At 52.7% G+C, this 21,807-nt stretch overlaps 7 protein-coding genes across 7 annotated transcripts; 3 read left to right on the forward strand and 4 right to left on the reverse strand.

The window, feature by feature from the left end:
• Window positions 1-17: 17 nt before the first annotated feature.
• Window positions 18-4,575, forward strand: CC77DRAFT_1052541 (phospholipid-translocating P-type ATPase). Its single transcript, XM_018527702.1, has 2 exons — window positions 18-2,238; window positions 2,285-4,575. Exons 1-2 carry the CDS (start codon window positions 318-320, stop codon window positions 4,294-4,296), a joined length of 3,933 nt encoding a protein of 1,310 aa, XP_018382990.1. The 5' UTR covers window positions 18-317; the 3' UTR covers window positions 4,297-4,575.
• A 203-nt stretch (window positions 4,576-4,778) lies between these two features.
• CC77DRAFT_1075074 (cysteine proteinase) lies at window positions 4,779-6,106 on the reverse strand (the record flags this gene model as incomplete). Its single annotated transcript, XM_018529221.1, has 3 exons — window positions 5,374-6,106; window positions 4,849-5,326; window positions 4,779-4,784 (listed from the first exon to the last, which is right to left on the reverse strand). Exons 1-3 carry the CDS (start codon window positions 6,096-6,098, stop codon window positions 4,779-4,781), a joined length of 1,209 nt encoding a protein of 402 aa, XP_018382991.1. The 5' UTR covers window positions 6,099-6,106.
• Window positions 6,107-6,294: 188 nt separating this feature from the next.
• Window positions 6,295-8,733, reverse strand: CC77DRAFT_1097405 (lectin C-type domain-containing protein). Its single transcript, XM_018529891.1, has 2 exons — window positions 8,480-8,733; window positions 6,295-8,347 (listed from the first exon to the last, which is right to left on the reverse strand). The coding sequence occupies exons 1-2, from the start codon at window positions 8,558-8,560 to the stop codon at window positions 6,473-6,475; spliced, it is 1,956 nt and encodes a 651-aa protein (XP_018382992.1). The 5' UTR covers window positions 8,561-8,733; the 3' UTR covers window positions 6,295-6,472.
• Window positions 8,734-12,446: 3,713 nt separating this feature from the next.
• Window positions 12,447-13,649, reverse strand: CC77DRAFT_995204 (hypothetical protein; the record flags this gene model as incomplete). Its single annotated transcript, XM_018536455.1, has 1 exon — window positions 12,447-13,649. One exon carries the CDS (start codon window positions 13,647-13,649, stop codon window positions 12,447-12,449), a length of 1,203 nt encoding a protein of 400 aa, XP_018382993.1.
• A 2,645-nt stretch (window positions 13,650-16,294) lies between these two features.
• CC77DRAFT_263563 (hypothetical protein) lies at window positions 16,295-17,130 on the forward strand. The gene has a single exon (XM_018530909.1). The coding sequence runs from the start codon at window positions 16,420-16,422 to the stop codon at window positions 16,918-16,920; it is 501 nt and encodes a 166-aa protein (XP_018382994.1). The 5' UTR covers window positions 16,295-16,419; the 3' UTR covers window positions 16,921-17,130.
• A 2,591-nt stretch (window positions 17,131-19,721) lies between these two features.
• Window positions 19,722-20,631, reverse strand: CC77DRAFT_1023084 (hypothetical protein). Its single transcript, XM_018525610.1, has one exon. It carries the CDS (start codon window positions 20,576-20,578, stop codon window positions 20,183-20,185), a length of 396 nt encoding a protein of 131 aa, XP_018382995.1. The 5' UTR covers window positions 20,579-20,631; the 3' UTR covers window positions 19,722-20,182.
• A 69-nt stretch (window positions 20,632-20,700) lies between these two features.
• On the forward strand, window positions 20,701-21,576 carry CC77DRAFT_1064192 (hypothetical protein; the record flags this gene model as incomplete). The annotated part of the gene is made up of 2 exons (XM_018528694.1): window positions 20,701-20,962; window positions 21,500-21,576. 2 exons carry the CDS (start codon window positions 20,701-20,703, stop codon window positions 21,574-21,576), a joined length of 339 nt encoding a protein of 112 aa, XP_018382996.1.
• Between the last annotated feature and the right edge of the window lie 231 nt (window positions 21,577-21,807).

A 21,807-nucleotide genomic window follows, 5' to 3' on the forward strand; every position in this document is an offset into this window, starting at 1 on the left:
ACCCCAGCCCGGAGAGTGACGCGACTTCAAGACACATGGGCTCTACAATTCACACAGCACCACCTGCGCCCTTCACTCCCGAGCCCGTCACCCATTTCGAGGCATACTTGATACGTCGACATTCCCTGGATCCTCGTCGGCACTAGAAACTAAGCGTCCAGTCGCCCAGACATTGCATCCAGACACCCCCGAAACGCCGCGGACCCCCGAAGGCAGCCAATATACCTATAACCACACCCAAGCCCGTCGCACATGAGGTCGAACTAGCCAACCACTCCTTCCTGAACCGCGGCACCATCTTCGCTCGCCCATGAGCCATGGCTGCACCCCACCAGTACCACCAGCCAAATGCGCCAGATGAGGACTCGGACCTGGAACTCGACCTAGAGGAGCTGGACCCTCTGGCCACCCACTCGCAGTCCACCTCTACACCACCGCGCCGGCAATCCAGGGAGCAAACAAGGCCGTATCATGAACTAGGCGCGAGGATACCGCTGAGGAATCTCAGGGTAGGCCGGTTGCGCGCGAGCAAGAAGAAGGAAGAGCCGGAAGAGGATGACCTGAGAGGGCTGTTGGACGACGATGAAGGGTCTAAGAGAGACTCTGCCGGCAGTTATGGCCAGTCTGGAGACGACGACTCGCCCCTGCTGTCTGCACAACACACAGTACGGAGAAGACGGCAACCACCACCGAGCAAACTATCCCGCCTAGGCTCAGCCATGCGCCTGCCCAGCTTCCTCTCACGACAGAACAATGCGCCTATACAGCTGGGTGATGATAATGGAGAGTCAGATGCCGAAGAAGAGCATGATCCGACCACTCAGCGCACCATCTCCGTCGGCCAGCTTCAAACCTCGAGATTCCCTGCAAACGCCGTATCCAACGCCAAATATACCCCGTGGAGTTTCCTACCCCGCACTCTATACAATGAGTTCTCCTTCTTCATCAACATGTACTTTCTGCTCGTCGCTCTATCACAAATCATACCTGTCCTGCGAATCGGCTACCTCTCGACCTACATCTTTCCCTTGGCGTTTGTCATATCCATCACTCTAGGGAAAGAAGCTATGGACGATATTGCGCGAAGGCGGCGAGACGCAGAAGCGAATTCCGAAGGTTACACAGTTCTGAAGTTCGAAGAGAACAGCAACGGCAACGGCGTCGCGCCGGGCAAGAACTCGCAGAAGAAGAACCGTTTGAGGAAGCAGGCCAAGGACCGGGGTCGGTCAGCCGATATTGATGAAGAGGAGCAGCGACTTTCAGGCAAGGGTTTGGCCACGTGCACCTACTGGGAAGTTGTAAAACCCTCTCGGAGCCTCAAAGTTGGAGATGTCGTAAAGCTTGGCAAGGACCAGCGAGTGCCTGCCGACATGGTGCTTCTCAAGAGCTACTCCAGCGAAAATGCAGCACCTTCCGAAGATGGGTCTAAAGCGCAGAGTTCGTCGGCCGCGCTTATCGACGGTTTGGATTCTGAAGACACAGCCAAGGGAGACACAGCCAAGGTCGATAGTGCCATAGCTACCGGATCCTCAGGCGAGGCCTTTATCCGAACTGATCAGTTGGACGGTGAAACCGATTGGAAGCTACGCCTGACTTCACCGCTCACCCAGAACTTGGATGTTGGCGAGTACACACGGCTCCGCGTCGTCGCTGGCAAACCGGACAAGAAGGTCAACGAATTCTACGGAACCGTTGAACTGCCTCCCAAGACACAGCGCCAGTATGACCCTCATGAGAATGAAGAAGCGGCCTCTCCTGAAGAGGTACATTCAGCATCCTTGAGCATCGACAACACCATTTGGGCAAACACCGTTGTTGCCTCAAGCTGCAGTCTGTTAGCTGTCGTTGTATACACTGGCCCCCAAACCCGTCAAGCGCTCTCTACATCGCCTTCCCGGTCCAAAACTGGTTTGTTAGAGCTGGAGATCAACTCCCTGACAAAATGGCTCTGTGTCTTTACACTGTCGCTCTCATTCATACTAGTCGCCCTTGCGCGCTTCCAAGTCATCGAAGGCAGGCAGTGGTGGCAATCTATGCTGCGTTTCCTCATTCTGTTCTCTACCATCGTACCAGTAGGTCTGCGTGTAAATCTTGACATGGGCAAGTCAGTCTATGCGTGGTTCATCCAGCATGATGAGAGCATCAAAAACACCATTGTTCGGACTAGCACGATCCCAGAGGACCTAGGCCGTATTGAGTACCTGTTGAGCGACAAGACGGGTACTTTGACACAGAATGGTATGTCAAACAACAAAGGGACTCTGACATGACTAACAACATTCAGAGATGATCATGAAAAAGATACACGTCGGTACGGTCTCGTATGCAAACGAAGCAATGGACGAAGTATCGTCATATGTTCACCAATGCTTTACACCACCCACTGGAGAAGCTCCGTCACTCGTCACGCCATCTTCTGCAAATACCGCGCCTCTGACCTCAGCTACTCGTACACGCCGAGAGATTGGATCTCGAGTTCGCGATGTTGTGCTGGCTCTAGCACTTTGCCACAATGTAACACCGACTACTGAGGAAGAAGATGGGGAAACGGTAACTACGTACCAAGCCTCTTCCCCAGATGAAATTGCCATCGTGAGATGGACCGAGGCTGTTGGCTTGAAGCTACTGTCCCGCGACCGCGAGTCTATGACCCTACTATCGTGCGACAGCGGCAATACAGTGGTCAAGGTGCGCATTTTGAACGTCTTTCCGTTTACTTCTGAAGGCAAGCGCATGGGTATTGTTGTAAAGTTCTATCACGGTCCGGCATCATCACCCACCGATGATGGTGGCGAGATCTGGTTCTACCAAAAAGGTGCCGACACGGTCATGACCTCCATTGTTGCCGCCAACGATTGGCTCGACGAGGAGACAGCAAACATGGCACGCGAAGGTCTCCGAACACTGGTCGTCGGTCGCAAGAAACTCTCCGCGCAAATCTACCAAGACTTTTCCACCAAGCATGCCCAGGCATCCCTTGCCCTCAACAACCGCGATGCCGCCGTCGCCAGTGTAGTAAAGGAATTCCTGGAGAACGACCTGGAACTTCTTGGCGTTACAGGTGTTGAAGACAAGCTTCAAAAAGACGTCAAGCCCTCTCTCGAACTCCTCCGTAACGCAGGCATCAAGATCTGGATGTTGACTGGTGACAAAGTAGAAACCGCCCGTTGCGTAGCTGTCTCATCAAAGCTCGTAGCCCGCGGCCAATACGTCCACACAATTGCCAAGCTAAAACGCAAAGACCTCGCCTCCTCCTCACTCGACTTCCTCCGCGGAAAACTAGACGCATGCCTCCTCATTGATGGAGAGTCTCTCGCGCTGTTCCTCCAACACTTCCGCCAGGAATTCATCTCCGTAGCCGTCCAGCTGCCCACTGTCGTAGCCTGCCGCTGCTCTCCAACGCAGAAGGCAGACGTTGCCCGCCTGATTCGCGAATTCACCAAGAAACGCGTATGCTGCATCGGCGACGGTGGCAACGACGTCTCCATGATTCAAGCCGCAGACGTCGGCGTGGGTATCGTCGGAAAGGAAGGTCGTCAAGCCTCCCTCGCAGCAGACTTCTCCATTGAGCAATTCTGCTACCTCGTGAAACTACTGGTCTGGCACGGTCGCAACAGCTACAAGCGTTCTGCTAAGCTGAGTCAATTCGTCATCCACCGCGGTCTCATCATCAGTATTTGCCAAACCGTCTTCTCCATCTCAAGCAACTTTGAGCCCAACGCTCTGTACAAGGACTTTTTGCTCGTCGGCTATAGTACCATCTACACCATGTGGCCTGTCTTCTCGCTTGTGTTGGATCGAGACGTTGATGAGAGCGTTGCGAATCTCTATCCGGAACTCTACGCTGAACTCAAAACGGGGAGGTCGCTATCCTATAAATCCTTCTTCATCTGGGTCGCCGTATCCATCTACCAGGGCTCAATCATCCAGGGACTATCACAACTCCTCATCGGTGTTGGTCTTTCAACTACACCCCCTGCGGAACCCGACCCCACTTTCCTTAAAATGGTCAGCGTCAGTTTCTCGGTGCTGATTGTTAATGAACTTATCATGGTGGCTATGGAGGTTACGACTTGGCATTGGTTCATGATTGCTAGTATCGTGGGTACGGCTGTCGTTTACTTTAGCTCCATACCGTTCTTGACGGGCTACTTTGATCTTGCGTTTGTGGGTAGCGTGGCGTTTTGGTGGAAGTTTGCGGTTATCGCGGCGATCAGTCTTGTACCGCCTTATGCGGTCAAGTTGTTGGGGAGGACGCTGAAGCCGCCGAGTTATCGTAAAGTGCAAGGTGTATAGGAAGTGGGTTTGCATAGCGGGAGTTCTTTTGAGTTTGGAAGCAATGAGATTTTATTTCTACTCTTCATCAGTTTCTCTGGTTTTCCAGTGTGTGCGGCCTTTTCGAGCAGGCCCTTTTGCTTAGCTGGGCAACTGATCTTTCATCATAGTCCTGTTCCTCGATACGGTTGCTCGTTTGAACATGTCCGCGACGAAGGCAGTTCATGTCTTAGTAAAGGAAAGAGAGAATGAGAGGCTTGCTGAAGATTTTGCACAGAACAGATATCACGTGTATAGAACATTTGAGACAATCGATTCAACAGACACTACAATTACTATGATGTTGTACAAGTATGAGAAAGCGCGAATGGCATATGAAGGTCGTCGTTGTGCTACCGTATGGTTACTTTGACTGACTTAACCCTAGAGCTTCTTCTCAAAGCGTTTATACATCAGAACGACAGCGTGCATTCCAGTACCCCCATAAACTTGGGGATTCGCCCTCAATTCTAATAAACTTCGCTGACTGACCAAATGATCGTTGATGTAGAAGACATTCTGAGGGCCACGTACGCTCGCAACCCAGTGACCTGCATTGTGTTTACCGCCATGAGCAAGTACACTGCTTAATCGATACATGAGAAGCGGTGGGCCGTCACCAACAGCTTGATATTCAGACAAATTCAGAACCTCGGGAAGATTCACGGGATTCAAGTTCGGTGTACCGTTACTGTTGACGATACTGAGCTTGATGCGGAGATATTCTGGTGATCCTTCAATACGTGTAGACTGCATTCTTTGCTGCGTGCTGTTACAGATGTGACAGTGGAAGGTACTGAGTGGAGTTGGTTCGAACTCTCGTCTCATAGCTTCTTCAAGGCTGTCTGGTGTGCCGTTAGAGAGAATCGCGATGTTGTTGAAACCGATACTGTCGGGGGCGGGATTGTTTGGGGGAACCTGCTGAGAACCGCATGGACAATTCCAGAAGCACTCTTGTTGCAGTATGAACAGGGCTTCGTAGCGAGCTTTCCAGGCCGTGTTTTCATTGAGACTGTTTGGGTTAGCGTAAGGTAATCTAATGTCGCCGAGAAGACTTACTGGTAATTAACAGACTCGAGACATGCTGTTAATAGTCGCGTTTGCATCTCCTCTGGGTCCTCTTGTGCGTTCCCTGCCCCAGTGTCTGCTCCTGGTGTAAATTGCCGCAGCATGTTGTCAACTTGGTGAACTCTGTCTAGCTCTGCATTGTTGAAGGGTAGACTATCAGGTACACCACCAGCATTGAGATTTTGGATACCCCAGTAGAACTGCGCTAAAGCCTTCACCGCGCAAGCGGGACAGTCTGTTAACGTACTTCCTGGGTTTTTCTTCTCTTTTTTCTCGAGTTTCTTCTTGAGCTGAGTCAACTCCTTTTCAGGCAATTCGTCTATACTAGGAATTTTCTTGTTCGACGATATAGTAGTACTGGACATATTCAAATCTAATTGTGCATGGATCACATGAGCGGGACGGCATGGGAAGATCCGGGTTCCATTGCGCATGCTATTATGAGAGATGATCCACTGAAGAAATCTTGGCAAGTGTAACAGTGCTTGTAGACCGCTGAGTCGGAAACAAGTGTTGCCATTTCGCCTCAGACCTCTGCTTTTTTTACTTCGGTTTCTTGGGATAGGCCAGGTATTTGGAATTTGTTTAGCAGCAATGTTCTTAGCTACTTGCCTCGCATGTGGCGCAGCCATTGGGTAGAGGCTCGTGCCACGCATATTGGGACGTTGCCGCGGCGCATTGTGCGCCGTACGGTGTCCCCAAGGATTTGTGGACATGTTTGGTCGTGACTGATAGAAATAATATCGGTGGTGGTATAGTCTTGTTCCTTATAGATGGTAATGTATCTTTTTTTGCCAACCAGCCGTACGAATGATTGAGAGATAGTCATGTTATACGACTTGACTCACAAAGCGAACAATGGTCGAGATGAATGGCTTTGTCAGACTCTGCAACTGCATCCGACAACAAAGGCATTGTATATTAGAGCAACTGATGAGAACAGAATCTATCGCGATACCACCGCTGCCTTGAATCTTTGTCTGAGCAACGTAGTGAGGTGTTGATGATTGATACCAAATTTGGATTTCTGGTCAATGCTGTTATATTTACATACCCTTGTCCAACATGACCCTGGGTCACTAATTTCCCATTAACTAGGAACGCCTTCATACTCCCAGCCATCAACCAGTCTTCTCTTCCGTCCTCTCTTGTTCTCCCTCCGATTTGCAGCGCATTTGACAAAGAAGGTTAACGCAGCCAAAAGAAAGATAATCACAGCCGCTACAGTTGGCACTACAACGATGCGCGTACGATTCGTGTCTGTCGTAGGAAGGTACGGACACGTTCCATTGAGTCCAATGACCCAGCAGTCTGGCACACTTAAAGCATTCAAGTTGATGTAAAGCGCGTCATCATTAGGAGCGGCGGCCTGAAAAGCAGAAAACAGGTGCGAGTTTTCTAGCGCGGTGTGTGGGACATTAAATTGGTATGGGTCTTTGCAATAGTATTCGGCGTTGCGATAGTAAGTTGAATCGTCGGAGATACGCCAGTCGTAAGGTTGTCGGGGATCGTGGCAGGCGACACGATGGTGTTGGTTGCAGTCTTCTACGCGCCAGCGCCCTGCATAGGGTGGTTTCATCATCATGACGACGCAGCGGTTGTCATTAGTGTCGTCCCCCTCTTCAGAGGAATTGAGGGGTTGACCAGGCGCGAACGACCATAATGTAGACTGTACATATGCGGCATAAGGCAAGGGATTCTTGTCCGCAGTGGTGTCTCCGAGGGTTTGATTGAGGAAGGGGGTTATACCACAGGCGGTAAAGTTAGTGACCGAGGGTATAATCGAGGAGAAGTCTGGGTTTGCGCTGATATCGAGTGATGGGACTTCGGCAAGGGCCCAAGATGAGTTCGTTGTCGAAGTAACGATGTTGTCGGAAGAAGAAAACAAGCAACCGGAAGTCACACGTCCATCCGTGCCAACTGATAGTGTCTTTTCATCGACAATGGTTCCAGGAGGGAAGACGTAGTCGAGATCTGGTCCTATGTTATAATCCGACATCTGCGGGGCAACAGTGCCATAACTAGTGATAAGTCGATATAGCTGCTTGAACTCCATGTAAGCTTCGTTTGGCCACCCACTTTCCGTGAACAAGTGTCCGTCAGCATTCTTGGAGTTCTCGTAGTAACCCATGAGTGGACGATTATTCCAATCGACGTTATACCACGAGCTATTCAAGTTCGCACGTTGGTCGGCCAAAGTAGACGGAGTGAATGTGTCATCAGAAAGATTACCCTGCAACACATCGCTGAGCAATTGCCCAGACTGAGGAAGTTGATTCGGAGACAGGTTCGGAGCTGGAGCGTCTGGATCGGTGATAGATGAAGCAGCATGTACGTTGAAAGTGAACATAGTTATCGCTGCACTAGTTGTAGTAGCTGTTGTTTCGAGGAACTTCTCTAGTGTGCCGGTAAGTAAGTCTAGCGTCATCAGAGATGTGCAATTGTAACTCCCGATTTGCAAAAGCGGCGGTCCATTGGGGGTTGGGAAATCGATTATGGTTGGTGTTGCTGCACTCGTTGAAGCTGAGGAAGTTGACGATGCGACCGAGGACACGACTGCTATCGAACTCGACGATAGGTCTGCAGACACCGAAGCCGATGTGGATGTCTGTTGACGCTTTTTTGCCTTGCCTGGAGGATCGAATGTAGACAGCGGGATCTCCGCACTCATACTATCACTTGATGGCGCTATTGTCGGCCCAGTCGCCACAGGCAGATTTCCTTCAGCCGATGTGTCTTCATTCGACTGAGGCAGCTCAACTGGGCACAAACTCCATACTGAACGCAGCGGATCCCAATACGTATCGACTGTGAATTTCCGGACGCCGACAGCCAACAAATTTGAAAAGCATTTTTGGAAAGCATTATGTTCGTACTGGTTTTGCGCAAAACACGCCTGTGCCAGCGATACGGCTGGAACAGTCTGAAAGTTGATCGGTACACGGAGTCCGATATCTCGTTGTGCCTACGACCGGTCAGCAAGGCATTCTCTAACATCTGCGTACTTCCAGAATAATAGCGCATTGACCCTGTGAAACCCAACACCTAGGACACTTCTCGCCGGACACTCTACACAACACGTACAGCTGACACTTACTCTAAACGCCTCGGTCCAGGGCTCTATCCAACGCGTGTTTACAGCACTCTGGTCCGGGTTATACAACCCGTTAGCCGACATTCCCGCTGTTGGACCCAAACATCAGCAACCGCGAAAACGTGGCACACACCTCGCGTGCAACAGAAGGGCAAAGACGGCACCAGGAAGCAGGGGAACACGACAAGATATGTTTAGAAACAATATGCAACGGGGTATATTCGTATATGCAGATGCAGGTGTTGATGATGGATAGGATGATGTCGTTGACGATCTACAGGGCTGCAAGGCGCGACGGAGGTGCGACGTCACGTGGTACGGTGCTAGTTTTCCCACCACTCCCGTTGCGGTTAAAGCACGACTGGCCAATGATGACGATTTGCATCACCAAGCTCACCGTTCAAAACACCATGTCTGCAATTTGGAAAGCGACGATTCCAGCAAAACGTCCGATGGCTTGCATCTTGATTAGGTAGCGGAATGCGTGTGGAACGCATGGAACGTGTGTGGTGTCATCATTTACCCATGATATAATCTAGGAAGTCGCACATATTAATCCCAAGGATTCGAAGGAACGTTGTGCGTACAAGCCTCGCACATACACTTAACACAGCCGTTATTACTGGGCTTGCGCAATACCGAGCCCGCGTTGCTGGCAACTCGCTACCTACAGTCCGTAAGCGAGAGCTCGTGTCTCACCGTTTCGTGCGACCTTGATCGACGTCAGAAAACTTTTCTCAGGGAGTTTGCTGGCTGGGTAAGATGCAGGTCAGCAGCGGGCGGGCGGGCTGCTGGGAACTGCATTGAGGGCGCATTGAAGTTTGCGAAAAGCTTGCGTACGGTCTTTAGGGACAATGCAGGTATGCGGCGCACGCATGGACTTGCTGACTGCCGCTTACTGTGTACAGTGCGGATTGCCACGACTACAGTCGACGGAGAAAAATGACCGCTGCAGGAGTACTGCTTCTACGACCCGTTTTTTCGCGGGATGTCTCCTGGCTACGGATGCAACGTTGCTATTGAGGTAAAAGGTCCGCTAGCTACAAGCGGTCGAGTCAACGTCGCCCACGGTAGAGCCGAGAGAGCCGGAGCTGTAACCCCGACAATCTTGCGTAGTTCAAAGCGAATGCGATGAAGAAAGGGCCTAAATCTGGGTAGCGATGAGAGCAGTCAAATGGAGGTTGCTGGTACTGCAAATGCACTCATCGGGAAGAGAAGGGTAACCTAATCGATCACAGGGCTACAACGAACACGCTTATGAACTTTCTACTCGATATAGCAAAGAACCCCTTGCAGCACAGAAATGGGTCTATTTGAAGAGGTGTGCACACCACACTCAAGGCGGCAGTAACTCCGCACTGTTGATACTTTCGTCGACAGTCGCCGACGCCGTGACACGCCCCAATATCGGCAGAAGCAGAAACAACGGCTCCAGACGTTGAAGTACGTATGTCCGGCCGTCCGGGGAGATATCCACTGTTGTTTGACATGTAACGTCCTCATTGCGTACGCACAAACGAACGAAGTTTCGCATGATGGCACTGTCCCCACACGACTGTTGACGCAACCGCCCCATGCGCGTTTCACCGAGGGCACCAGCACGTTACCGAGCGTGCCGAGCTTCTCAAAGTCTGGGTGCGAGGGTCTTGGTCTGACACCCGTCTGACAGTCCTGCATACCCCTACATCTGTAGTGCAGTTGTGAAGACGACGTGTTTCGCGCATAACTACTACCTCGGATTTGGACATGCAATCCCAGACATGATAAAAAAGGTTTCACCATCGAAGCTGCATGCACATGTCATGAGTTCGACCGAGTGCATAGCCTCGCCACGAGCCACAGGTTGCGGAGAAGGTCCGGCGAGATCTGCGCTAGAAGAAGACGTTGTGATGCCTGTGCCGATCGAAAGGAGCACGACATTGGCACATGGTGACGAAGGGCTCGATGTGATCCTCGTTTGACGATAATCGTACCATATTGGAAAAAGAGACCACAGCCACAAGACCGAGATGCGCCGGATCAACGGACCCGCAACCTTCAACGTTCAACGGCAAATGGCGATGTGCACTCGTCTACTCGCCCTCCAGTTGCAAATCCGATGTTCCACAATACCGCCGTCCATGGTACCATTGAAAGTCGTATTGAAACGGGCTGAAGACTTGAAAGAGATCGCGACCCGAGAGACTGGAAACTGAAATACCTTATGCTCAGGACGGCGACCTTCGATCAACGCCTCTGCGACGGCGTGTTGCTTAGCAGCAGAGGGAAGGGCGGTAGACCATGGGAATGAACGGCGACATCCTCTTGACGGCGTGGGCCCAGTACCAAAGTCCTCGTGGGCGCTATGGTTTAGTGCGTGAATGTCCGCATTAGGGTACCAGACTTCCTTACTATGCCATATGCACAAAATGCGCGTGTCTTCCCAACGCTTCCAGCACGATTGTGGACATGGAGATATACGCTAGTCGCAAATCTCGCGAGCCGTCGCGCGCTAAGGCGTAGATCAAAGTCTAATTCCCGTAAGCGGTAAAGCCACTAGTAGCCGCATGATCGAGCCCTGGAGGACCCAGTGTCTTGTTTTCTTACTAGCAATGGCAGGTAGGAATGATGGTGGCCTTCTAGTCGCCGACCCTTGCTGTAGTGAATTAGGCCGAGTGGGACGTTGACGTGGACGATTCGAACGATCACACGGGAGGGGGGGACGTTGAATCGTAAATTACAATGAAGCGATTTGCTCGGATGCGCGGTTGACGAAAACGAGGGCGGATGTGCCGCACCGGACGACGGTACAGAGAGCAATGATTCGTGAAGCTCGTTGGAATGAGGGGATCCTAGTGCGTGTACCTGTGCGTACAAACAGGAGGTGCGTGGATAGTTCGTAATTTCCACAGTCGCTATTCCAGTGCGGTGTAGGGGAGGTCTTGCGATACTATTGACTTCGTGTCGACTTGCTCTCTGATCTTTCCAGGGACTCCCTGGAGATGGTCTATCAGAAGAAGTGCCGAAGCATACCTCGATGTCGCAGGACTCACGGTGACAGAATCTTGCTGAGCGGTCCAGAGCCCCACCTCGGCCACTATTGGTGGCAGTGTACGGAAAAGGAGTAACCAATCAATCATTTTAGAGGAAAAGTATTGTCTGTCAGCCGGGCGCGTTCAGTCCAATGAAAAAGTAGTATAGGCGACACTGCAGGTGTTGCGACGGGTACGACTGCGTGGGCTGATCGGTGATTGTGGCGAGATCGCCCCATGCGTACGTTGAGGTGTGGATGGAGAAATCGTGGTAGTGGGTACCTCAGACGTTTGTGAGTATCTGTCATGCGGTGGGTTCCACAACCGGTTGAGGTGCCATTGGAGCGGTGAGCTCACGCCGCCCTGGAACGTTTGAAAGCCTGGAACTTAGTGTTTGTCGATCGATATTCGCGGTGGGAACTCCTTGTTCTGTTCGTCAGTCACTTGAACATGTGAACTTGGTACTCGGTATCACTAGTTGGTCTTGTGAGGAATGGAAACTGCTGTAAGGGGTGCATATGTTGTAATATTGATTGTATTTGATTGGCATCGCTAGAGGACGCTTGCAAGTGCTGTTGCACTGCTGGGTATTATTACTGGCAACGAAATTGTCGCAGTGTATAGCAAGGCCTGCTTGAGGGCCGAATAGAGAAACGCCGTGATGTGTCGAATTTCGACGTGCTTGATGCTACATGGCTAAGACGAGCCTAAATAGAACCAGACTGATGTGCCTCCCAAACCGTTGCACGTGAATAGAGATGCGACATGGGGTATCCTGAAAGTCGTATACGATGTGTCCCTTTTTAGTTCCATGCAAAACAAACGACAAGGTTGAAGAACTCTGTAACAAACAAAGTGTCGATCATTGAATATCGGCCATTAATAGAAGTAGGTGGTTTGAAACGTGCGACGTATAGACAAGAAGGGGTATGTTGGACAAAGTGAAACATGATAGACAACTACATGATGTTTCGCAGGGACATCCTGTCTTTGGGTGAGACGGGTGCACTCCGGGCCTCTGACGGTACCGAAGGGAGCACGTAGGGTGACGGGAGTTGTCGCGCAGCTGGGCTAGTTGTTGCACTCGAAGACTGCGGCACCGGGAGCGTTGGCTCGGCGAGAGAGTGGAAAGGAGGAAGTGCCCGTTGTGGAACACTTGTTGGCGCAGACTGAGGCATAGAGTGGTGGTGTGTGAGCTGAGGTGTGGGTTGAGTGAGGAGTCTTGGTGGTTGTGGTCGCTCGTAGTTTGGCTCGCGGAACGCAGGCGAAGGCTTGGGTGCTGAAGCATCACTGCGGTGTAGAGGAGGGAGTTGTAGTGAGCCTCGTCGCCTGTAGACATCGTAGGAAGAGTCGTCTTCGGGCGCAAAGCCAGTTGTGGGTAGATATCGGGTAGAAGAGCTCTTGCGTTCCTCCCGACTGCCGACTAATGGAGCGAGTGTGATGTCAAGTGGTGAAGCTGCACCACGTGGTGAGCGAGACTCTGAGCCAGTGTCTGTGATGAGAGAAGGTGCGCCATCGGCTGACACGATGGAGTAGCCAGAAGGAGAAGGCATGGGCGTCTCGAATCCCCGTGCTCGTACGGTAGCGTGCGATCCATAGGCTGAGATGTCAAGAGGCTGAGGTCGTGATCCGGAGAAGGGTTCGAAACGCTGGGGCTGAGGCAGCTTCATGACGTGGGGAGAGTTCATTGAGGTGTTGAGTGATGGTCGGTGTGATTCGTGGTATGAGGCCATGCGGTGCTCTTCGTGGTGGGGCTGGCCATGGGGAGCTGGGTAGTGGTAACCAGTCTGCGGGTGGTGCATGTGCTCTCGGGGTCTCTGATCAGGGCGCTCAGGGTTGCGCTTGCGGCGGTTCTGGCCGCCATTCCACCAGTTCTTCACAGCGTTGTCGCTGCGTCCTTTTAATCTGCGTGCAATCTCTGCCCACCTCTTGCCCATCTCAGCAACCATCTTCTCAATCAGCTCCCCCTCTTCTCCAGTAATTGGATCATGGTTCAAGGATGGCTTAAGATTTTGGTGGTAACGCTCTCTGCATTGTTTTGGTGACCGGGAGCCGATCTCTTGTGAGATGCGTACCCAGTTGTGAGGTCCATTGCGAGCGACGAGGTTGACGAGCCACTGATCCTCGTGCTGCGACCATGGGCCGCGTCTGTGGGCAACCATGATGAAATCTTCAGGTGGAATTGGTAATCTGTCACAGTCCGTAAAACTATCGAGACGTTCAGAAGAGTCTCTGCTTGAGTCGAGCTTGTGTGAAATGTGTTGATGTTCTGGATGGAGGGTCAGTCCTGAATGGGTCCAAACACTGTGGGAAGTAGGCAGATTGGACGGATGTGAAACCACAACCATATCGAATGTGTCGAAGTTGAGAATGTGTGAATGGAGGGAAGTGGATCAGGAAGCTGGTGTATCCCAACAGGCCGTGATGTTGGTAGACAAAATGCAGGAGGGGCAGTTGGTGACCAACGACGACGACGGGAAAGGAGAATTAAACATACCGTATTGTTAGGTTTAGAAGCACAGAGTCAAGTGTCAGTGTCGATTGTAGTATGGTAGAGGCGAAGTCGAACGGTGGTTGACGTTGGTAGACGAGCCAACGGTAACGTGGTAGAGGCGAGCACCGGTATATATCACGACGGGCGCGGGGAGGAGTAGTCAGGACACTTGGACGCCAAGGTGGTCGAGGAGCTATTGACTTGTTCGGGACGGGCAGATGTGTGCGAGGATTCTGCTTTTCAGACGATGCGGCTAAGGCACTGGTGAGATGGTGGACGGAGAGCGCTGGGGCGTCATGCGGCGCTCAGAGCGACTAGCTGGGCCCTGAGCAGCAAAGGGCTAAAGTAATCGTTGTCGACGACGCACACAAGCAGCGATGGACCTGGTTAGGTGCCAGATCGTCGGATTCGACAAGTACCCTGTATCACATCGTGGCATGGCGTATGGCGCTCGCCCGGCGCCGACTTGGGACGGCAGAAAAAGCAAGCGCAGCGCCTTGCTCGCATTACCACCCTGGAAACAAGCGTAGTGAATTGCTCCCCCTGCAACGCTTCCTGGCCGCCGACAGCGCGCTCGTCCCCGCCGGCGGCCCACCGCTCGCGCAGGATGGATGCACTCGCTAGGGCCCCTGGCCGTTTCGTTGTCGATTCATGATGGTGCACGCTAGCAGCAAGGCCGGTGGGATTTTGAAGACACCATGGAGACAGTCAATGATACCCCCACTCGGCGCGATACTTGCACTCCCCTGCCCACAGTAAAACCAAACATGTAGATGGCCGTAAGGTTGAGTAGCAGCCTCAGCCAGCCAGCCTCAGCGGCATCCAGGATGTTCCAGTGGACTCGGCCTCGTCCCCATCGTGACCGTGACAAGCTCTGTGTTCCGTCACCCTGGTCCAGGAAGGCCGGGCATGCGTCTTGGGCTCTGCAGCGCATTTATGGCCTTGCCCTGAGAAGTGATTGATATGGCCCTGGTGTAGTCCATTCTTACAGTGTCGAGAGGACATCTTGCCCACTTGTCTCCCCCATGGCAGGCGTGTCTGAACTGGTGTTTCCAGTAGTAATGCAATCCACCCAGAGACAGCCCTCTCCAGCGCCGCACGATGCACGTTGCAGTCAGCACTTGGGCGTCGATCAAACGGGTGCTGGTGCTGATTGCGGACCGGGCGCGAGTAGTGCGATCGTCACGGCCCTCACATTGGAGGACACGAGGTCGGCGAGGTGAGCTTGGCGTCCTTACCTCTCCTTTTCGGGCCTGTCGTTCTCCCGAGGCTAGCGCGGTGCACTCACATCGAACTGACGGTGTTTCTGCTGTTCTATTTTCTGGCGAGTGCGACACACGACCTGTTTGCTGAGGCGTGCTGTCTCGCTGTGTGTGCTGGGGAGGTGACTGTGAAGGTGTCGAGCTGGCGGCCGTTGGTGGGCTGAAGACTGATCTGCCGGCGGGCCAGTAGCGAGAAGTAGCGAGACCGCTCGACTGGAAAGTGCGCACCAGTGAGCGCCTGCCATGGCATTTGGAATATCGCTAGTGCACCAGTCGCGCCTGCCTTCCAGCCCTTTTCGGCAGGCTCGGAGAGCAGTCGCGCACCTTTTGGGAAAGACAAAACCGTTGATTGCCAAAACATATCGTCACTCACGTCTGCACGCTTTCCTCGCCGAAGTCACTCGTTAGGGCGATCGTATGCTGAAGCGGGTATCTTGGTTACCGTGACGCTATCATCTCGATCGTCCTGCATACTTGCAACGGGAGCCTCTACAATGACCGAGTGAGGCTGCCTTCGCCCAACTTTCTCCATTTATGCCCCCCAGCCCGACGTCGACCTATTACGCCATTGGTGGGGACGCTGTACGTCTGTCTACTCAATCTGATACTGCCAGAGAGGCCTATATCACGAGCGACCCATGTCGGCGGTGCGCAAATATAGACGGCCTCGTCCAGACTGCTGCATACCCCACGCGACATGGTTCCAGCTCTGTTCCCTCGAGCAGAACATGGGCTTCACCCATTTGCATTCGGATTGCCCGAGGTATCGCCATTCCCTGTTGCGCAAGCTTGCGGCGCAGGCTGTGGCTGAAGCATCAGATCCGGGGCTATTGGGGCTATCCTTCTCTGTCCCTAGCGCGTCCCAGTCGTCGGGCTAGCGTTACGGGACGCACAGCATCCGGCCGAGTGGGTGCTTTGTTTCGCTGAGCCTCAGCCGCTTTCTGCTGCACACGCACTCAAATGCAGCGACCTCGCCGTCCTTCCGACGTCTTCATCTGCGCGGCCTGGCCTGGTCATCCATACCTTCGCTAGAAATCGCTTGCAGAGCTCAACGGTCGCCGTCGCCGATCCCTTCCGAGCCCGCAATCTCGACGAACGAATGACAATTCCAAGGGTTGCAAATCTGCTACATGCGCACCCAAACTCGTGGCACGTCGCTGATTCAGTACCCTGGTAATGGTAAGGGTCAAGTTGCGATCGCGGAAACAAACTCTCGCCAAACATGCACGCCTGAACGTCGCGTTCGGATTCGCGCAACGGCTGTTCGTCTGTCGGCGTACTGGTGGAGACTTGCCTGTGCCCTTGAGTCGTCAAGTCGCCAAACCATGTACCACCGAATGTCATCCAAGACCCTCAACCCCCTTCTGTTCCTCGGAGCACCGCGCGGGGTCTTCCGCTTGGTCGACGATTTTTGAAATCCTTGTCTGCCCTCTATTACGATTGGCTGCTTCGTACGTCAGCCGCAGCTACACTCTCGACCATCCTGAACCATGCCGCGCGCACTATCCCGCCCTGTGGGACCAACGGTGGTTCCAACAATCAGATGTGGCTCATGCTGTGCCAATTACAATGTTTGACCCAGACAATTTGCAAATGGAGCATCGTGTTACAGCTACCACGCTCTCGTGCCACGTCTTCCATATGCCTCTGTCCGAACATGTTCGGGCCTTGACCTAAACTCATGTCGAGACTGCACTTCTTCCCGACGCCAGATTACACTCTATGTAACAACGGCATGCTTCCGCACTACATTACCCGCACCTTGCGAGTCGCGGAATATTGGCTTTCGTCGGCGAAAACTCCCCAGCAAGGTCTGCCCTCTCTCTTGGCCTACACAAAGAGAGGATATGCGCGGGTGGAAGGGGATGGGCGATCCACGGATTGGCAAAAATCTCACAGCATGTTCCCTGTAGGTGTTCCCCACGCCTCACAGCATACGCTCTCGTCATGCACATGATATGCACATCACGGCAACCATGACCGATGTTGACCAAGTTACTCTTCTGACGTCTTGCCGATAATGGTTCTGGAGTCACGCTTGTAGCCTTCTGTAGCTGACTGCCCCACTCCCAATATTGTATCTATACCTACAAATCGTCATTGACGGCACGTTTCTACCAGGGTCTGCGGATACGCATACTGCCGTGAACAACTCTTCGGCGAGGAAGGGGTATGAGATGAGGCCTGTCTGGATTTGCATTTCCTCAAATAACTCCCCATACGTAAAGACAGGGATACCCAGCCACGATCTTCTAGATCAGAGATTGACGAGTGATCTACGCCCGGCCAATAGGCAGTGCCAGCCGCTGCCTCAATCTTCCTGAAACCCATTCTCCATCTTTGAAAGCTTTTTTTGTTATTCCTACGTGTCCTACTCCTATCAACTGGGTTCGCTATTGGTGGTGGCGCCTCCCAATCCAATCTGCGGTTGACGAAACGTTTACCCATCGAGGTTTGGAGCTTACAGTTTTTTGACAGCGGCACACCAGCGGCCAAACTCATTCGACCTGTCCACGCAGTGGCCCGCACCAGCCTCATTATTCCAGGCATCCACGCACGCGTGGCAGCACTGTTCAGCAACTGGTCTAGATGCGATCTTCAACTCCATACCTCAACTGCACTCATGCTTCAGACATGTCCGGGGTGATACCACAGTGCAGTACACTGCATTCCTTCGCGCAGAAATTCACATAGCAAAGCGTTGTTGCTGACTCGTCATCGACCCCATCTGCGTACGTTAGCGCGCTGCTGCGGCGCATCCTCCTCACTGGTCCAAAGCAAGATGCGGCACCAGCGAGGGAAGGCCGTTTAGCTCAGATCTGAGCGCCCGCCGAATCGGATCGACACGCCCCACCAAAACCCCTTTCCTCCCTCGCTCAGAGGGCTGCAAAAGTAACAAAAGTTATAATGCGGTCAGCAAATGCTATCCGAAATCAGCAGCCAAGATTGTTGGCATCCCATACGACTCGTCGCTCGGCCCATGCCGACCTAGCCCATGTTGTTCTTGGTCAACATTTCGATGATTCGCCGGGATTATGCGTTACCTACATCACCCGCCCATACGGAAAATAGCACCCAACGGATGATCTTCTGTTTCGGAATTTCACCGTCCTTCAAAACGTTAATGGCGTTGATCACGATGACACCTCGCCAAGCCCTATGGTGATAGTCAATAGACCAAGTGCGGGTGACCTCGCCGAAATACTAGCAATTGGTTTTGACCGCAGAATCAGGTTCCAACAGCTTGTGCTAGGGAGGGTAGGCCGACCGTGACGCTTGATTCAATGGTTACTGAACTCATAAGTCCCCGATGCCGTGTGCGGTTACGGCCGTCGGACATCCGCATCAAGACCGTCTCCCGCACTACATGTAGCGCGCCAACAATTCATCACCAAAGTCCATGCAACATGTCCCCCTTCTGCAAGCCCGGTTATCGAGGCAGTCATCGTGTCATACTCGTTTCCTTTGCTCAATGTCCATCTGTGCGTACCATGATCAACCACACCGATGATCGACCGGTTGGCCACACCCGGATGGAGATCCACGACTCATGAGCATTCTTGCGTGCTCAGGGCGATCAGGGTGCAGTCGTTGCTTCTTCGTAACCTTCAGGACTCAGATCCAAGGCATGCACTGCACCGCCTCGCCTCACGTACCCATCCATCCCTTTTCACGTCACGCCGAAGTGCCCGATTCATCCCCCTTCCAGCACAAGCTTCCCGTATCACCCTATGCCCTTTTCCCCCACACGAGCTTCATCAAACAGCATGCTCCACTCAGAATGTTCAGGAACGTTTGCCCTGGACACGGGCCCTGCCAGAAGCATAAAACAGCATCAGGAGGGCTCTTCGAACAGGGATGATCGCTTCACTATGTTGGCAAGAGCTGGTAGAGCGTTCACCGTTTCCGGACAGACAGTAGCACGCCCACGCGTCGTTGGGGATGACAGCGCATCGTACGAGCAACAAGTACCCACTCTGAGTAGACTCATTACAGCAGTAGAGCCATTCAGCGACGCTTGTGGACCACTATCTACTCGGCTTCGCTTCCGCGCCCAAGTTTACATGCAATCATTATGAACTCAGCTGTTCAAGACTGAAAGGAAGCCCGGAAGACACCGTCGATCCACATGCACCATAACGTTGCCAACTAGCCTACAGTTACCGCTTTCAGCACTTCTGCTTATCGTTTTGTTCTCTCAATAGCCCCGAGCACCAATCACCATCCCGAGTCGAGCACCATCTGAGGCACAGCAGAATCCTGTTTTGCAGACTTGCCATTCTTTTCGACCATTACTGACTCGTCGCAACATGGAACGATAGTGACTGTCACAGTATTGGGCTCCAAACTTTCAGCACTGAATCGGCGCGCTTGTGGGTTTGAGAAAACCCGGTGGTTAAGCTGAGCATCAGAATGAGCTGATATCACTGCCACGTTAGCTATGACGATCTCTTTTACATGGGAGATTGTCAGAGCATTTCACTGACCTGCTGAGCGTCAGAGAGCACCTGCATGCATGTTCAACTCGAGGCAATCACTTTCGCTCGAGTATCTCATTCCAATTGCGTGATCACATGTATGCTTCTAACTCCGCCATGAACAAATCAGTAAGCCTCTGCATTCGATGCAGGTGCAACCTCTCATGAACTGCATTGTGCGTTTGTCTTTCTTTGCCTCACTTTTTTGAATCCTCTTCAGTCCACTTTATTCTTTGCACCCAAATGTCGCTCCAGTGCCCGGGCAACAGGACGCCATCCGGTGGTATGACTTTCATCCTAGAGCCACTCCAGGCATTATCAGCTCAGCTTCCTCGGTTCAAAGCAGTGGCACAAGCCAGGCACTGTCATTAAGAGTATTGCTGAATGAAACCTCAATCTATGGCGCCTGGCCTAGACATGAGTCCACTAGTCACCCACCCCAACTCAAAATAGTTCCAGCTTCAGCTCGACAGGCTCGTTACACCGATCGAAATAGAGCAGCACCTCGCTTCCATGCCCAACAACGCTGTGGACGCTGATATCTCACGCATCGCATTCAGTGCATGAATGGTACCCCACGTTGTGCCTTCTACGACACGCGATGTCCGTTCCGGAAATCCGTTGAGGTACCTGAACAGCGCCGAACACGAAGACCCAAGGCCACGGTAAGAGCACGAGGCTTGTCTACATATAGTTGTACAATTAGCCCTTGCGTCCGTGAGTGGCGGAAGAATTGGTACAGATATAGTAGGTTGATGATACACGGCAGTTTGGGGTTGGACGTGGGGTAACGCCATGAGAAGGATACGACATGCTGATTTAATTGCACAGGCAGGCGACGTATGGGCAGTACCCATCACTCGTCACTACCGGGTCAAAGGATACAAACAGGAATGTGCAACAAAAGCGCCATGGAAAGGCGCTCAGCGAAAGGAACATCACATACGCTCTACTATGACGCTCCATACACTGCCGAAAGATGGCTGTCGCTCTCTGCGCAAGAGTCGCAGATTCGCTCGCTAAGCGATTTACCACCCTGCTCTCAGCTTCCACAAGCTGCATCTGCATGCGTTCAGAGGACATGAGCACGGCAATCCCGGTTGGCGAAGACCATGGCTCAGCCAACGAGCCTCCAGACCCCTCGTGTCTCCCTCTGGTACCACTTATGGGAAGCCCGTCAAAAGCTGAACACGAACCCGAGGCCTCGCACCCGGGTCCAACGCCCGCAAGCGCCGCTTTCTGTAGGATGCTTCTAGGTAGTTTCCAAAGGGTAGCACGGCGCGCACGCGAAATTTCTTACTGCATTGTCGGCTGGCCGCTGCGTAGGTCATGCCTGTCCTTTCAAACGTCGCGTTCGCTTTTGCTAAGGCGGGGTCAGGAATCTTTCAGGCATACGAAACCTCCCACCTTGCACTGTCCCTCGCAAACCATTTAATCATCTTTCTCACGTCCGACCAGGGTGGTAAAGACAAGCAGAAGGATCACATCCTCCCTGTCGCATTTCGCACAATACTCCCCAATCTGTCAGCTACGCGGGCCGTAGCCGTCCGGAACCAATCTCCATCGTCATCCACCCGCGGCTTGTCTTGTCTGACACACGACAAGGGACCTTGGACCCCATGCATCCAACCAAACGACAGCGGGGTGCACACCGAAGGAACAAGGGAAGTCAAACATCACGTATTCAGGCATGCAAGCGAGAGAAGGGACCAATTGCCCGCCTAAACCCACGAGGCAGGAAAAGCCGTTGTGCCACGCTAAACTGATTTTATTTATAGCGCTGAGCAGGCGTGTATTCCCTCCGTCCCATCCTATCTACGCCCCGGGAGTCGGAGACGGCATGCAGCTACGTTGATGAGACGGTGTGCGTCTATATCCGCCGGCATTTTGACGCCGAAGCGCGATATGGCATTGCGGCGTGTATTCTTCACAACATGCTTCTGCCTGCGTTTATGAGTTGCGGGTATCGCGGTGTTCGCGATAGTGGAGCCCTGGATTAGGCCCGATGCCACCCGTCATCGCGGCCATCTACGACTTTGCAGTCCATCGCCCGTTTGCAGTAGAAGGCGCGAAATTCTTTGCAACA

This window comes from Alternaria alternata (genome assembly GCF_001642055.1).
Source record: "Alternaria alternata strain SRC1lrK2f unplaced genomic scaffold CC77scaffold_18, whole genome shotgun sequence".
Taxonomy (NCBI): Eukaryota; Fungi; Ascomycota; class Dothideomycetes; order Pleosporales; family Pleosporaceae; genus Alternaria; species Alternaria alternata.

Coding starts and splice junctions, on each gene's coding strand:
- CC77DRAFT_1052541 (XM_018527702.1), top strand. CDS start 318: ATGGCTGCACCCCACCAGTACCACCAGCCAAATGCGCCAGATGAGGAC. Junction 2,239..2,284: donor GGGTACTTTGACACAGAATG/GTATGTCAAACA, acceptor AACAACATTCAG/AGATGATCATGAAAAAGATA.
- CC77DRAFT_1097405 (XM_018529891.1), bottom strand. CDS start 8,560: ATGTCGGCTAACGGGTTGTATAACCCGGACCAGAGTGCTGTAAACACG. Junction 8,348..8,479: donor CCTGGACCGAGGCGTTTAGA/GTAAGTGTCAGC, acceptor GACCGGTCGTAG/GCACAACGAGATATCGGACT.
- CC77DRAFT_263563 (XM_018530909.1), top strand. CDS start 16,420: ATGGTAAGGGTCAAGTTGCGATCGCGGAAACAAACTCTCGCCAAACAT.
- CC77DRAFT_1023084 (XM_018525610.1), bottom strand. CDS start 20,578: ATGGGTACTGCCCATACGTCGCCTGCCTGTGCAATTAAATCAGCATGT.